Source organism: Cydia amplana, chromosome 24, assembly GCF_948474715.1.
Source record: "Cydia amplana chromosome 24, ilCydAmpl1.1, whole genome shotgun sequence".
NCBI classification, from domain to species: domain Eukaryota; kingdom Metazoa; phylum Arthropoda; class Insecta; order Lepidoptera; family Tortricidae; genus Cydia; species Cydia amplana.
In genome coordinates, this window is record NC_086092.1 from 7,551,717 (window position 1) to 7,566,805 (window position 15,089).

Below are 15,089 nucleotides of genomic sequence, written 5' to 3' on the forward strand. Positions count from 1 at the left end.
TAAGTAGGTACTACCTATTAAAACTGAAATTAATTAAATTTTCTTAACAACTCTCCCTTATTTATTTATACTTTAATAAAATACAAATAAAATATATAAATGGCGGACTTAATGCCTAAAGGCATTCTCTACCAGTCAGACATAGAGCTTAACAGAGATGTAATATAAAAATGGTGCAAGAAGAAAAGTAACAGAATTTAATTTGGAACTATTGCAAACAACTGAAAAACATTATAAACTACATAAATATATACAATACACAAATAAAAATATTAAAATATAGGTACACAACACAATGAATACTTATTGGGTAGGTTAGGTTACCCTATTTTCTGAAAACTCCTAGAAACGCTAACAAAAAAGTCTTTACATCACCCTAGGCCCGTAAGTGGGATTTTCTCCCCGCTACGCGAGTAGTGATGGGTAGGACATCAATTTAAAATGAGTTTGTATGAGTACCTCATTTTCTAAAATGAGGTGTTACAATGTCTTACTTCAAATGAGGTGAGGTACTAGCATATTTTCAGCGTCGACTATTCCATTAATTCCAACAGCGACAATTTTTTTTAATGTATATACATATTTATGTATTCATCACTTTCTTTACGCACGCGAGCACCTAGCGCCTCGCACGATCCAGTGACTCTCTTGCGAGTTGTGAGGAGTGTATGAGTTTTGAGGGTCGCGAGACTCGCGAGTGAATTTGAACAGATAAGTTTTTTGAAATTTGACGTGTGTGAATGAATAGAGGAGTGAAGTAAGATATTTTTGCGGTACGAAGTACTGCGACAAATTAACAAAATGAGTGGTACAAATGAGGTGCCTCACGAGTGAGCGACTCAACACTATACGCGAGGAGAGAATCTCACTTCCTGGCCAAGGCAAGACGTAAAACTTTATACAAACCACGGGCGGTAATTCGTAAAGCCCCAGATCGCAGATAGTAAACACCTGCGATCACGAATTCACTTCCCTAGGTAGGTATGTAATGTAAGTACCTACTATAACAAAACGTATCGTCAAATCTCCACGGAACCCTCTATAAAGTAAGGCAGTGAACGTATTTGATTTGTCGTTTTTCAGCACCCCTCAGGGTTGAGATACAACCCCCGGCGGCCCTGTAAATAATGTTAGGAACTTTACGACAATATTGTAGCAACGCTACCTTAGGTAGCGTCTCGTTACCCTGTGTTACATCAATCGACTATTAAATAAATGATTGTTTGACTGATTTATAGTAATATAACTTTAAACTCTCGCGTTTTGTACACATTTAATTACACAAACGGGTCTACCGCGATGTCCGCGATATAGTTTCATTGCTTTTATCTTAAATTCCGACGTTTCAGCTGGGTTGCACCACTTGCACCAAGAATGACCACAGCTGGTGCAACTTGCACCAGCTGTGGTCATTCTTTAATACATGACATCTATTTCAGTTTATAATTGACATACTGTCAAATAAAAAAGTTGAATTGATTTAACCCTTAAATGCATAGTGATGAATGCAGCCTACATAACAAAAAACATATAATTTTACGCATAATTAGATAAAATCGATTTGTTCCTGTATAATTATTATGATAGTAAATTAATACATTTTGGCGCATCCTTGACGGATTTCCAATAAAAAAGTTAATTTATTTAATTAATTTTTAGATTAAATGGTTCTTAATGCTCTATCACTAAAACAAACGCATAGTATAAAACAAAGTCGCTTCCCACTGTCTGTATGTCTGTATTTTGGGTGATTCCGGGGTAGATGGCCATAAGGGGGAGATTGCCCATCCAAATATTTCATGTCGTTAGTTTTTGTTTAGTACGCTTCATGTCATGCTTGGGAGCAAAGATATGGCCAACATTTTGGGGGAAAAACTTGTAAAAGTACGTAAAATCCTTGTTGATTGTTTTGACTAGTGCAAATATTTTTTAGAGGGATCGTATTTTACATGGTGGTGATGCTAGTGTTTTATTCTAATGGTGTTATTTGCTTTTGGTGCAAAGTATACGGTTGTAGTATTGTTCTAACCTAAATAAGAATGAACCTCGAGTCTCAACTTGTTTTGATTTTAGGCGTGGTCTTCTCTCCCGGACGAAAAGGAGAGATGGCCAGTTCAAGTTGGGGTATTATGGCCATATGGTCGTGAAGGCAGATAGTGATGAAGATGTATCTATCACGAATTAGGTATTCCAAAGGTTATCAGATATCAGTGACAACGTCCCCCTATGCATGATAACGATTAAAAAAGGAAAATGGAGTTCATTTAGATAGATACTTAACTATTGCAGGTGTGGGAAAAAATATCACGTGCCTCTTCTCCTCCATAATTGCGTTGAGTGCGCCGTTTGCTGGTACTAGGTGGCCTAAACGGGGTCTTGAGAAGAAAAGGGACTTGGGGAATAAAAAATAAATTATACTCAAATGAAGAGTTATGTTATGGCCATCTCTCCTGTAATGGTATGATCATCACTCCCATGCTCCCGGCTACCTCGGGAGAAACGGCCAATTGTAAAAAAAATTAAAATATTTTTTCAAGCTGTTCGCAATAGAAATATTTTTTTGTTTCTTTCATTTTTGTAAGTCAATTAATCAAAGTTTATGAAGAAGTAAATATTTATTTAATTACATGTAAACTTATTTTTTTATCGAGTCCTAAAAAAACTATGACCAACTACCCCGGAATTACCCTATGCTTAGATCTTTAAAACTACGCAACGGATATGATGCGGTTTTTTTAAATAGATAGAGTGATTCAAGAGGAAGGTTTATGTATAATTTGTTAACCCGTGCGAAGCTGGGGCGGGTCGCTATTAGTTAGATATATAATACAAATTTTACAAATTCTTTATTCTTTAGAAAAGTAACAGTCATACTTATAATTATGCTAACTCCCACTCATAACCGACGGTAAATAGTTTATTAATTAAAAGATAGCAAAGTACACAGTAGCGTGAATAAATAGGCTACATAAGTTCTATATTAAACTCCATAACGATGATAAGCTTAAATTAAGTGGCATCAGTCAATTTCATGCCGATAATTATATTTAGACATAAGGGCTATTGCAGAGTTGCGTTTATGTCCTCCCCGTCCCAAGTCCCAATCATTTATTTCATTTTTGAATTTGGAACATTCTTATACAACGGATACAATAGGGTAATTGACTACTAGTCAAATCAGTTTCTTTTTTCGAACTATCAAAACGATTTTGCCACTTTGGAATGTATATGCAACTAGTGTTAGTGTTAGTGTGCATGTGACGTCACAATCAAATTACCTACTCTTTATAGTTTATAATATTAAATTGTGTATAAAAATAACTGCTGTCTACGTTTCTGTATTAATCTTCTGGTGCTTTATTTCATGCATGGAGTAAAATAATGTATTTTAAATACAGAGCGATGCACTTAATATTGGGTGGAACAGAATGAGGGACTTTTATGCAAACGGGGAATTGTTAAGGCTACGTACTTACTTTATTTTTCACTTATTAGCGTACAAATTTACAAGTTGTGGAGAGTTTCATAAAAATTTGAAAAGTTTGTGAAATTTTCAGAATTATTTTATTAATGTGCTCCGGCGGCACATCAGCGGGCTCAGCATGGTTCCATTTTTATCGACTATCACTATGCCCGTCACTTTCGCACTTACATACTTGTTAGAACGTGACAGGCATGGTGACAAATGATAAAAATGTGACCGTGCTACTAGGGCAGGGAACGTAGCCAAGATGACAAACGTAGATAGAGAAACGGCCCCGTAGACAGCATGCCAATCGCTAACGCTTCGTAGCGAACAAAACGCTGTCACCGTCACACTAATACGGAAGAGTAATAGAGAGACACAAAGCGATTCGATAGCGAAGCCCAAGCGATCTTGGCTAGGCCACCATAGCGTTTCGTTTCGTTTTTTGCAAAAAGTGTCACCTTGAAATACAGAAATACAGACTTTATTGGTAAAATAAATGTACATTTTATACGTCATAAACTTAAAACTATTTAGTTCGTAATTATGTTCTTATCATTAGATACAAGTTTATATTTGGCTAGGTCCCCAGTACCTAAATCGACACAAGTCGCCCGTGTGAAGCCGGCCTACAGTTAATCGGGTGCCGAAGCCATTATCTGTATATTAAAGCTCGCTATCAGACGTCGCTTTATCAATATTCAACTATTAGCATTTCATTAAATTATTATCTAGCGTTATTTAGACTTTATGGGAACCAGTGGCTATTTACGTAAATGGGCATTTTCACTTAACTGGGTACCTACTAACGGCGGTTAGCAATCGTCACAAAACTGACGGTCAATGTCAAATCCCATACATTTTGTCAGGAATGTGACGGTTAGACATTAGGTACTGAATCACGACCATAGAATTAATATGACTAGAACAACTGTCAATCTTCAAAAGTGCGACCAAAAATGAAATGCAAGTGTGTGCGTAAATTGTCTATGTGAGATCGAAAATAGTGATGTCATGTTACAACATATTAATAATCTGTCGATGTTTGATTGCTTTATCGACTACTTTTTCAAATGTGTTATTTTAAACGTTAAAATTCTACGACATTATGACGTATAAATAACACTTGCACTGTGTGTACTATCAAAATCGTTGCAGACTTATCTTAATGTAACTCTTACTGTGTTGGAAAGTGAAGTTTAAATTTACCGCTAAACATGAGCACCTTCAAAAAGGTATAACAATCGTTATTATTTGAAGTCGGTTATAAAAGCTAATATCTTAATGATGTCTTGTGAAGAAATAATTACATAGCTATTAATATACCGACAAGTTATCGATACTGTCATATGAACATTTTGTCAAGCCCTAGCGTAAAGTAACAGGTTATGTTTTTACACAAAATATTTTAAATTATAGGCTAATATGATAAAATATTAGCACACAAAGGAAGAAAAACTTATAATGAACTTTATAAACCGGCTTCTTACACTTTTTACGCTGTTAATTTGACAAAATATCGTTATGAAAATTTCGCTAGGAATATCATAAATCCTCTGAAATTAGTGTTTGCTTGGATTATTTGGCACTGTAACACTGAAATCCGGCACACTACAAGACACAATCTTCACTGAATTACTTTATTTAATACTTTTCGTCCTAATCCGTGTATATTTTTCAATTTGAAAATTACTGTGATACGCTCTTGGCCGTCCGCGGCCGTCGTCAAAGTCAAAAGTGGTCACGTTTTCTCATTGGTAGTCTGACTCTTTCGCACTCATGGTATGTTCATATACGTGATGGCTTCCCTTTCGCACACTTCAGCTGTCTGTCAAGCGCGAGCGCGAAAATGACAAGTCTGTGATCACGACTTACGCTACGTCTTACGTAGGCGAACAACGCGCAAACGCCGCGCGGCCGCTGAAATCGCTCACGTACGAGTTGATACCACGGATTTAGAGTTAATAAACTGGATCGCGTACATTGACCAAAAAGTGTGTCCACATGAGAAGTCAAACTAGAGCCCTGCATCTCGTTCTAATTAGGGTGACCATAAGACATCTGTATGTGGGATATTAGGATAACATGAAATATATCAGTAGGGTGTGTCATTTTCTAAATAAAGTGAAATTTTAAGTAGTCGGGTTTTTTCTTTCATTTGTAGTCGGCCTCTTTCGCACTCACTCATGGTATGTTCATAAAGGTAGGCTTCCCTTTTGTCCACTTCAGCTTTTTTTAAGTGTAAGCGTCATTGAAGATCTGTTTAGCAAATATGACGTTTTTTTTAAAGTTGGTGCCTTTTTTCTATTGACGGAAATGTGTCCTACCTATAAAGAATCGATTGCATATATATAAACAGTTTGACACACCTTTTCCGTAACAAAATATTATGTATAAATGAGAGTCTGTAATGTTAAGGAGTTAAGCACTTTGGTTTTTAATTTTGGCAATTGAAGGGATGTTTACAAAAACAACATAACTGACTACACTGGTTGACACCTGAAACGATTAACAATGTTCTTAAAAAATGTCAACCGCTCTAAGCAGTTATGTTGTTTTTGTAAACATCCCTTCAATTATTCTATAACAAATCTTAAATTAAACATGCCGAAATAAAGACATACCTATTAAGTTAAATCTTACTTTTACATTACCTACGTTAATAATAAGAATTCTGTGAGACCGATTCACAACGTGCCGACATCATAGTCACCCTAATGAGTTTGACAATGTTGTCTTGTATTTTTATAGTAAAATGTAATAATTGTGGCTTTCTTGTGAAACAATATTCCACAATTAGCAATTATTTCACTCCAACAACCTTTAACACAACATTTCTTCACAATTTTTAAGAAATTTCGCATTCACGTGTTTTGAAGAAATGTCATCAAGTTGGGGATACCAATTAATATTTAAAGTTACTACAAATCCTACCATACTAAAATTTAGGTTTTTTTTTGCTGTGTATGCGCTTGGGGTAATCAGTTAATAATATTGGCATCATAATTATTTACAGATTACTTAAAAGATATCAGAACTGTAATCTGAATATAGCACTAAAATTGTATAAGAAGGTAATCAAATTCAGTAGTTTATTGATATAATTTCTACCACAATGGTATCTTTTTAACATTGGCAACATGTGCGAGTGAGACACAGGGCTCGGGTTTTTCTATCTCAAGTGGACCGTTTTCTCTAGTCTGGTACGAACAACTTTCTGTCTCGGTGATAAGGTTCAAATTAGTACGGCAAAAAAAGTGACAACTCGCTCCAGTTTAAAAAATATAACTTCATGGTTGATACGTATAGGTATGTACCTATACGTATCAACGGTTTGTTTCATCCTCGCCGCGTCGCGCCGCGCCGCGCCGCGTTCGCCCGTTGTCCGCCTACGTAAGCCGTAGCGTTAGGTCGCGCTTTAAAATACAAATAAAAATAAAAATGCCCAAATAGAACCATAGTAAAGCTAAATACATAATATGTAAGTAGTCCATAATTGTTTTCCATCGTATTTTCTCGGAAACGTTCGTATTCGTATTTGTCATGCTACTTCCGTCAACCTCAGTACTTTTCGTACCGAGACTGACTGAAATAGCAAGACAAAATAATTATGCATTACATTTGTAAAGGATTTCATTGCCGGCCGTCGCTCGGTTAATTTAGCCGGGCTAGCACATGATTGGCGCGACAGTATCTCGCGGCGAGATAAACTACCCGTCCTTCTTTTATTAATTTTTTTAGAAAAATACGGGTAGTCTATCTAGCTAGGGGTGCTGAAAAGCGGAGCTGTTCTCAGGGTGTAGGGTTGCCATCAGGGTTGAATCAGGATTTCACCGGACACGTCAGGATTTTTGGTCCTTTGCCAAGATTGCGGGGGGCTTGTAGAGTACGTGTCAATGTTTTTTTTAGAAACATCAACCAACAACTAGGGGTGACATTATCAAATATGATTTAAAAAACCTTTTATTTATTTATTAATATTAAAGCATTTATTTACCCTTTTATTAAATAAGGATTTAAAAAAAAAACAACAACTAGGAACTAGCTAAAAGTTTTCACCTCGGCAAAGGAAAGGGAAGGTTGTGATGGCGTTTAGAGAGAAATCACATACAATTAAATTTAAATATATTTCCCTATTAGACAAAAATATGGCGAAATGTAGCACCTCTACTTTTACAAAAATAAAAATTAAAAACATAATTTGCATTGTAATTTTTGTGCAGTCATATAATTTGTGAACAACCCCCCCAAGAAGCACTACCTCTTGACCTCTAACCAATGATTTATAACTCAAGATAGGTTATAGGCGTTCCAAAATTGAAGCGCTTACCTTGTGACAAATTGGACAAGTTACCTTTAGACGCGGCTGGACAAGCGAGAAATGTGCACGTGCTAACGAGCTCCCGCACACCGAAAGAGAAAGAGACGACCTTATGTTTAACAACGAGTGTGACACATATGGATGGAATGAGAACATTAATAAAAAATAACAGATTTTTCGTAGGCACAGAAATAAAAATGGAAGTATTTTTTGTGCTCCTCAAGTATGAGTATAACCTATCTATGGTTATATAATATCATTGCCTCTAACATCGTACCTTGTTCCAGGAAAGCCATGTAAACACCCCCACCATGTCCTCCCAAGTGCTCCCCTACCGCGAGTCCGAGGAGCTAAACATCGAGGATACCAGCCGCTCCAGCAGCCCCAAGAACATGAAGTACTACGAGGAGAAGACCACCCTCAGCACGAAGAAGAGCTTCTGTATTGATGCGCTGCTGTCCCCAGAGTCCAGTCTGCAGGATAAGATGACGCACCAGAAGTATCTGGCGTTTATTCAGAATAAGAACTATATTACAAGGTAAGGCTATCTCATGAAATATGGACTTTGAAGTATCTTTAACCTAGGAACTACAGGAAAAAATCCACAAAAATCTGTCAGAAAATTCGTTTAATTTAAAACGAGTTATATTTTTCCTTGCGATTACTGCATTTTACTTAAAAAAATAAGTTTAGAATTAGATCATGTCAAATTCTCGCCAAAAATTCTCAGATTTTCTAAATATTCTTTATCTCCGTACAAAAAACTGTATATGTAGTAAGTGAATTCCGCGTTTACAATTTTGTTTCTTGTTTTGGAACAAACAATTCCAACGCGCCGTTTGATGTCAACATAAAGCTTCATATGGCCCTTGTCTTGTTCACATTTCCCTGTGATTAAGTAATAACTATTGCCCGGAACACAATGCTGTTAGTTAGACTAAGAAAAGTCTGCAAAGATTTTGATTAGCACAAGCAGTGCAAGTGTTATTTATATGTACGTCATAATTTCATAGAAGTTTGACGTTTAAAATAACACTTGAACTGTCTAACCTGTCTAATAATAAAATTCAAATTACATCAGCAAGAAACTTTCAGAACGGCCCACTAATAAAATTCTTCCATCACAGGTACCAGGATAACTACGACGCCCAAATAGAACAGAACACGATCAACAAGTTCCCCGAGAGCGGCTCAGGGCAGAGCAGCCCCCGCAGCGGCAGCCCAGGGTCTGATGATGGGAACCGGTCAGGGTCCTACAGCCCTCCGATATCACCAGGAGTTGAGGGTGGCCATGAGGAATATGAGAGTTATAGACCTGGTAAGTTACTCAGGACAGAGCAGTACTTGCAGCTGCAGCCCAGGGTCTGATGAAGGGAACAGGTCGTGGTCCTACAGCCCCCCGATATCACCAGGAGTTGAGGGTGGCCATGAGGAATATGAGAGTTATAGGCCTGGTAAGTTTTACTCAGGACATAGCAGTCCTTGCAGCTGCAGGCCAGGGTCTGATGATGAGAACCGGTCGGGGTCCTAGAGCCCTCCAATATCACCAGGAGTTGAGGGTGGCAATGAGGAGTATGAGAGTTATAGACCTGGTAAGCTTTACTCACGGCATAGCAATCCTTGCAGCGGCAGCCCAGGGTCTGATATAATGGATAGATATCAGTCTGAGTCCTGCTGCCCTTAGTTAGATATCTGCAGGAGTGAAAGATGGGAAATGAGGAATATGAGAGTTATAGGCCTGATAAATTTGCTTACTGTCAAGCAGCCAAGGATCTGATGATAGTGATGATAAACACCGTTTGTAGAAGAAGAAAATAAAGTGTATATGAGAGACAGAAGCTTCTACTATCTGAAAATTATTGCTTATGATTATGAATTATGGTATACTGATAGGTAAACAATGATTTTCTGCTCTTTCAGCGAACATATTATGCTACTAAATTATTATTTTTTACAAGCAGAAATCTCTGCAAACGATGCTATTAAGCTTCGAATAAATTTAAAAGTAGAAAAATTACTGCCTTGGGTGCGACTTGAACTCTCTGGATTGTAAATGGCCCCTAGACCCATATGGTGGAAAAATTAGCTGGCTATCGATGAGGTCTTGGTGGCTCAGTTGGCAGAGCTGGAGTATCGATCCAGAGGCCGTGACTTCAAGTCTCACCCAAGGCAGAAATTTTTCCACTTTTAAATTTATTCTAAGCCTAACATATGCTACCATAAAACCGTGAAAAGGACCAGGTGCTACAACATCCTCATATTCCAGGAATAGTCCCGAAGCCCGGGCTCCTGCCGCAGCCGCCCGTGATGGCGCAGTCCCCCCTCTTCAACTACCAGATGCCGGGCCCCCTGCCCTCAGCCTTCCACCACCCTGGGGACAGGGTGCTGCATCACATGCAGCTGGAGTGGCTCGCCAGGACCGGGATGTTCTACCATCGGATACCAGAGCTTGGAGGTAAGTGGCTACTTTTAAATAGATAATAGCATTGACGTATAATATCTAAGGACGGGCTAATGGTGAACTAAAAATGGTACTAGTTTAGCAGTGTTACTCACGAATTCCAGCCAATCGTGCAGTCTAACGCAACTAGCGAAACTTCAACCAATCGCGCGCGTGATGCGAACTCATCAACATCAACCAGCCAAAACGACAGCGAATTTAAGTTTTTCATACAAAACTTGTTTTTGCTCTATTTCTTTTTTTTTATAAACTGGAGCTATATAAACTAATTAGTAATTACAGAACTAGATATACCTCGCGTTATTGTATGTGCAAAGTTTCATTACAATCCAATACGTAGTTTTAAAATGAGAACGAGACTCTGTTTGTATGGGAAGGTGAAATTCGACCGAGCTTGCTGGGGACTCTTTTAAACGCGTCACTCACGTAACTTTGATTGACACCTTTGGATCCGTCACGAGGATCTAAATTATACCTACGTAGGTACCACTATTAAATTATATCGCTGCAAAAGTTAGGTATAGTATAGGGTTCATAAATAGATTTATACCAGGTACCATTTTTTATTTATTTTATTTATTTTATTTATGTATAGGTATATTATAATATTTGGAATATTTAAAATCATCTAATGTCTGTTTGTACAGTCGCTATCATTACATCGGAGCGGCCGACGTGTTCTAAAATCTCTGAACACGCACTCTAGCCTTGACAATGGAAGCGTGTTGTATTTGTGAGCACCTTGGCCGATATAAATAAAGGCAACCGTACAACCAGCAATTTATTTAATTAAAAGTCTAACCAACATTTCATTTCAATGCCTTTCTCGCCAGTATCAATACCGTATGCATTTAACGTCACTTCGTCATCAATAATGCATCTCTCACCCTCGCCACTGCATAATAGGGGAGGTGGCAAACAACCAAACAGGTGACATGTGGCTAAGTCCCCTCGCTAACATTACACACACAAACCATTTTAGTCTTAGTTTCGTTGGCACACGGGTTATTTTGGCTTGTTTGCAAAAGGGACCAGCATATGTGACAGGTTGGAGCTCGGATTATCCGGGTGTTGATGTGGTGACGTTTTTTAGGATGTCAGTTGTGCGGAAAACGTGATTAGCGATTTTTTGACAGTTCGTCATTATTGTGACAGTGACAGGGCTAAAAAATATTTAGAATCTCACCAAGCTAAAGTCTGTCAAGCCATTTCCATCAATAAAAAAAATCAGAAAATTAAAAAAAAAATAGATGAGAAGGGTAATCGTCCCATTGAAAATTCGAGTTTCGCTCGACTTTTACTGACAAACTTGTTTAACCGGCTATAACTGCATGGCATTTGCATTTGCAATATCATAATTCATAAATTTCATAATTAATGTTCTATAAAAATATAATCACTCCTTCACTTTGTTCTGTTCAATTCGGTGCTAGTTTTAACTTACACGGACTTTTTCGTACAGGCCTAGCCAAGGTGACGATCGCTATCGCTTCGCCATCGAATCGCTTTGTGTCTCTCTATCACTCTTCCATATTAGTGTGACAGTGACCGTTGCGTTTCGTTCGCTACGGAGCGTTAGCGATTGGCATGTTGGCTACGGGGCCTGTTACGTTATCGCTACGGAGCGTAAGCGATTGCCATGTTGGCTACGCGGCCTGGACCTTAATTCCCAAAAACTTGTCGCTAAATAGCCTAATTGTCAGTCGTCAACTCGTCATGCACTTGCTTATCAATCGTCCCCTCGACTAGCGAGGTGGCGCCCCACACATAGTGTGACAACCCTGACTTGATGGCTAATATAGTGTGGAAACAGACTCTTATGGGGCAAAATAAATTAAGTCAATTTTAGATCCGGTTAGAATAATTCAGAAATTGCTATTTATTCGTATTTTTATAGTTACATAAAAATCGTGGCGTCACAATCAATAGGACGTAGGTACATACCTGTACGGCTACCATCAGTTTGGCACTGACATAAACGCTATCGAGAACGTAATTTGCTTTCTATACATCTCGCTCGTACTCGCATATTAGGGCGAACGAGATGTATAGAAAGTAAATTACGTTCTCGATAGCGTATATATCAGTTTTGACACTGTCAGTGACTCATGGTACGGGTTCTAGTCTGATATTAAACACCAAAATTACAATTATTAGGTGTAGGTACATACATAATCATTGAAGACAGTACCATTGACAATTATACCTACTGTTATTGGTCGCAAAATGGGTGTCGAAATATAGGTACCTAAAATACCATATTATACCTACAAAATAGGAAGCCAACATAATCAGTCTTCATCATTATTGACAGTGTTGATATGATTATCATTGTTAATATACCTACGTTTATAAGAAAAATAACTATTGATTGATATTCTATACTATTTTATCCAACAAATACAAAAAAGGACTATTTTCTAGGTAAACGACTCGTAATCTCTTCAAATTCCCCATCTTTAAGATAAATAATCTTATCCTATAGATTGGAAGCTGACACAGATGTATGATTAATCTTCTTATTTACTATTATTATGTGTCACTCTATGTACTTAAGTTTTATCTTTGATAGACTGTGCGTGTTGCAATAAATTCGATCAAAAGTAGGTAAACTGTCGTTTTAAGATATGATCTTACACGTTAAACAAAACAAGATTATTGTATCTCGATACCCTTAAGTATATGTAGTACTTACCTATTCATAAAGTTTTGCAACACTCTATTTGATTAATTTCTCTGTTTCCGCTACCAAAGGATTGTCTGAAAGAGATCGCTTTTTAGTGATAGGTATGACCGCCTGTCGGTCTCTATCAATTGTACTCCCTGAAGTTATAGCTTTCTGTCGTTTCGTTTTTTTAAATGAACAAATGGAGTAAATCAGCATAAAGAACTAATAAACGCATAAATAACTCACAAATAACTAATAATAAGGTAATTGTGAGTTCGCTATGATAATGACTCAACGAAGTATTTTTTATGTTTAATTTTTTTATACTTGTCGCAGAATGGCCTGGATCATCAGATTATTGTCTATTTGTGGGCATCGTAATGACTAATTAGTCCCAGGGTTCCTCGAGATAGTAAAACAGTCTAGATTCAACTGAGACACATTATAATTGCACGAAAGTCAATAATCAACATACAACATCCTTGTATTGCCAAATCTCTAATCAAAATCACTAATTAGGTAATCACAATTAATATTCGGAAATCAATGCGTCTACACGTGTCAAGGGTCGATAGGAACTGTCCCGTGGCACCGCCCGCGCGCCGGCGCTGGCGCAGCACTTGAGATTAGGTGACGTCATCAGGCTTGACCCGTGGTTTTGCACTGGGTTCCCGACATACTTATGAATCTTATCGCCGGGTCTACAGCTGACAGCCACCAGTATTTATTAATTTATTCATTCATTCACCGGTCTTCGCGATCGCCTCTAGTGGTTTATAAAAAGTCCGCTGCCATACCATGTACCATTTAACAAAGCAAATTGACGATAGTTAAATATAATCGTAGCAATAAAAATAGTGTTGCTTTACCAAGGGGTGAAGGGGCTCTAAATATAGTGGCCATTTTGATATAACCAATCAAAGTTACACACTTAAAAGGTTTTAAATGTTATAAAACAGTTATATACATTAGATACCTACTTATAGAGCCTACCCAAAAAAAATCCACATTCTACCCAAAAAATGTAAAGTCATTAGGGTAAAAGATTAAAAAGTTTACTGGATACCGTGCCGGGAAGGAAATCTATGTTAAGTTCGTCTTAATGAGGTTCTATATTTGGAAATATGGAGGTTTCTGGATTTGAAGGACAGGGAATATTATTTTATTTCGTGTTTTAACGACGTTCCGTTAATTTTTGACCGGTAAACGATGATGGAGGATGTATTTTAACCTTTTCGACGCCGTGTCAAACACAAAAGCTGTCACGTAGACGCCACGTCACCGAAATGTCAAAACTGAAATTTAACTTTATGCATATGCACGTAGGTCTATGTTGCACTGGGATATGTGACCGATTAATCGGTCTTTGGAGTTGAACCTACGGTGCGGATATATCGGTAATTGGCGTCCAAAAGGTTAATATGTACATTCTATCGAACTTGGAGTAAAAAATACCGGTCACACTATAGAAATAAGTGACACCCTAGGCGTGAATATTATTATTGGTGTGTCCCTCCCGCGGTCTAAAAGATTAGGCCATAAACGATGGCATTACGGCCATCTGTCACAATTTGGCTTATTTGTATAATTGTAATAATAGTATGGGTGGTTGGAAAGTAATCCTTTGCCGAGTTATATGGTTTGGTAGTGCGGATGGACAGACAGATTAGACAAAAAAGATAGCTGTTAGGTGTCCGACCGAAGTTTCGGCACAGAATAAGTAATAGAATAGTACTCTACCAACTACTACCGTACAGAAAAGAAACTTCCTACAAAACCGAAGTTTGACAGCGATTCAGGGACGAATCTTACTGTGCCTTCCTTATGGTACTATCCTTTCGGCTATTTAGGGTTGTCAAAATTCAAGTCATTATTTTTTATCTGTGATCGTGCAAAGGGACGTCAAGTTGTGCCAACCCTAATAATTGCTCGTAGCAATGCTGAGCCGAATGGAACCGAGAATGCCCGAAAGGTACAGTTTCGCCCAATAGTTTGGGTTTCGGCAGATTTACGACTACAGTAGAGCCCGCTTAAGACGATTCTGAGGGGACCTAGCACAAAAGCGTCTTAAACGTGAACTATAATAACGGTGATAATGAGCGAATTAAATCTAAGTTCACACGCGGTTAAATAATCTAAGAACACTAACGATAGGCTCAACTAAGTAGAAAGT

General features: G+C 37.8%; 2 protein-coding genes across 2 annotated transcripts in view; one reads left to right on the top strand and one right to left on the bottom strand.

Moving 5' to 3' along the window:
* Positions 1-15,089, bottom strand: part of LOC134659241 (androgen-dependent TFPI-regulating protein-like) — a 516,400-nt gene that overhangs the window by 496,819 nt on the left and 4,492 nt on the right. The gene's annotated exons all lie outside the window — the stretch shown is intronic.
* The window catches only part of LOC134659068 (uncharacterized), a 46,924-nt gene that overhangs the window by 10,337 nt on the left and 21,498 nt on the right, over positions 1-15,089 (top strand). The window contains exons 2-5 of the mRNA XM_063514674.1: positions 2,074-2,167; positions 8,075-8,325; positions 8,915-9,105; positions 10,054-10,242. Coding sequence (XP_063370744.1) covers positions 2,074-2,167; positions 8,075-8,325; positions 8,915-9,105; positions 10,054-10,242 — 725 coding nt within the window. The remainder of the gene's footprint in view (positions 1-2,073; positions 2,168-8,074; positions 8,326-8,914; positions 9,106-10,053; positions 10,243-15,089) is intronic.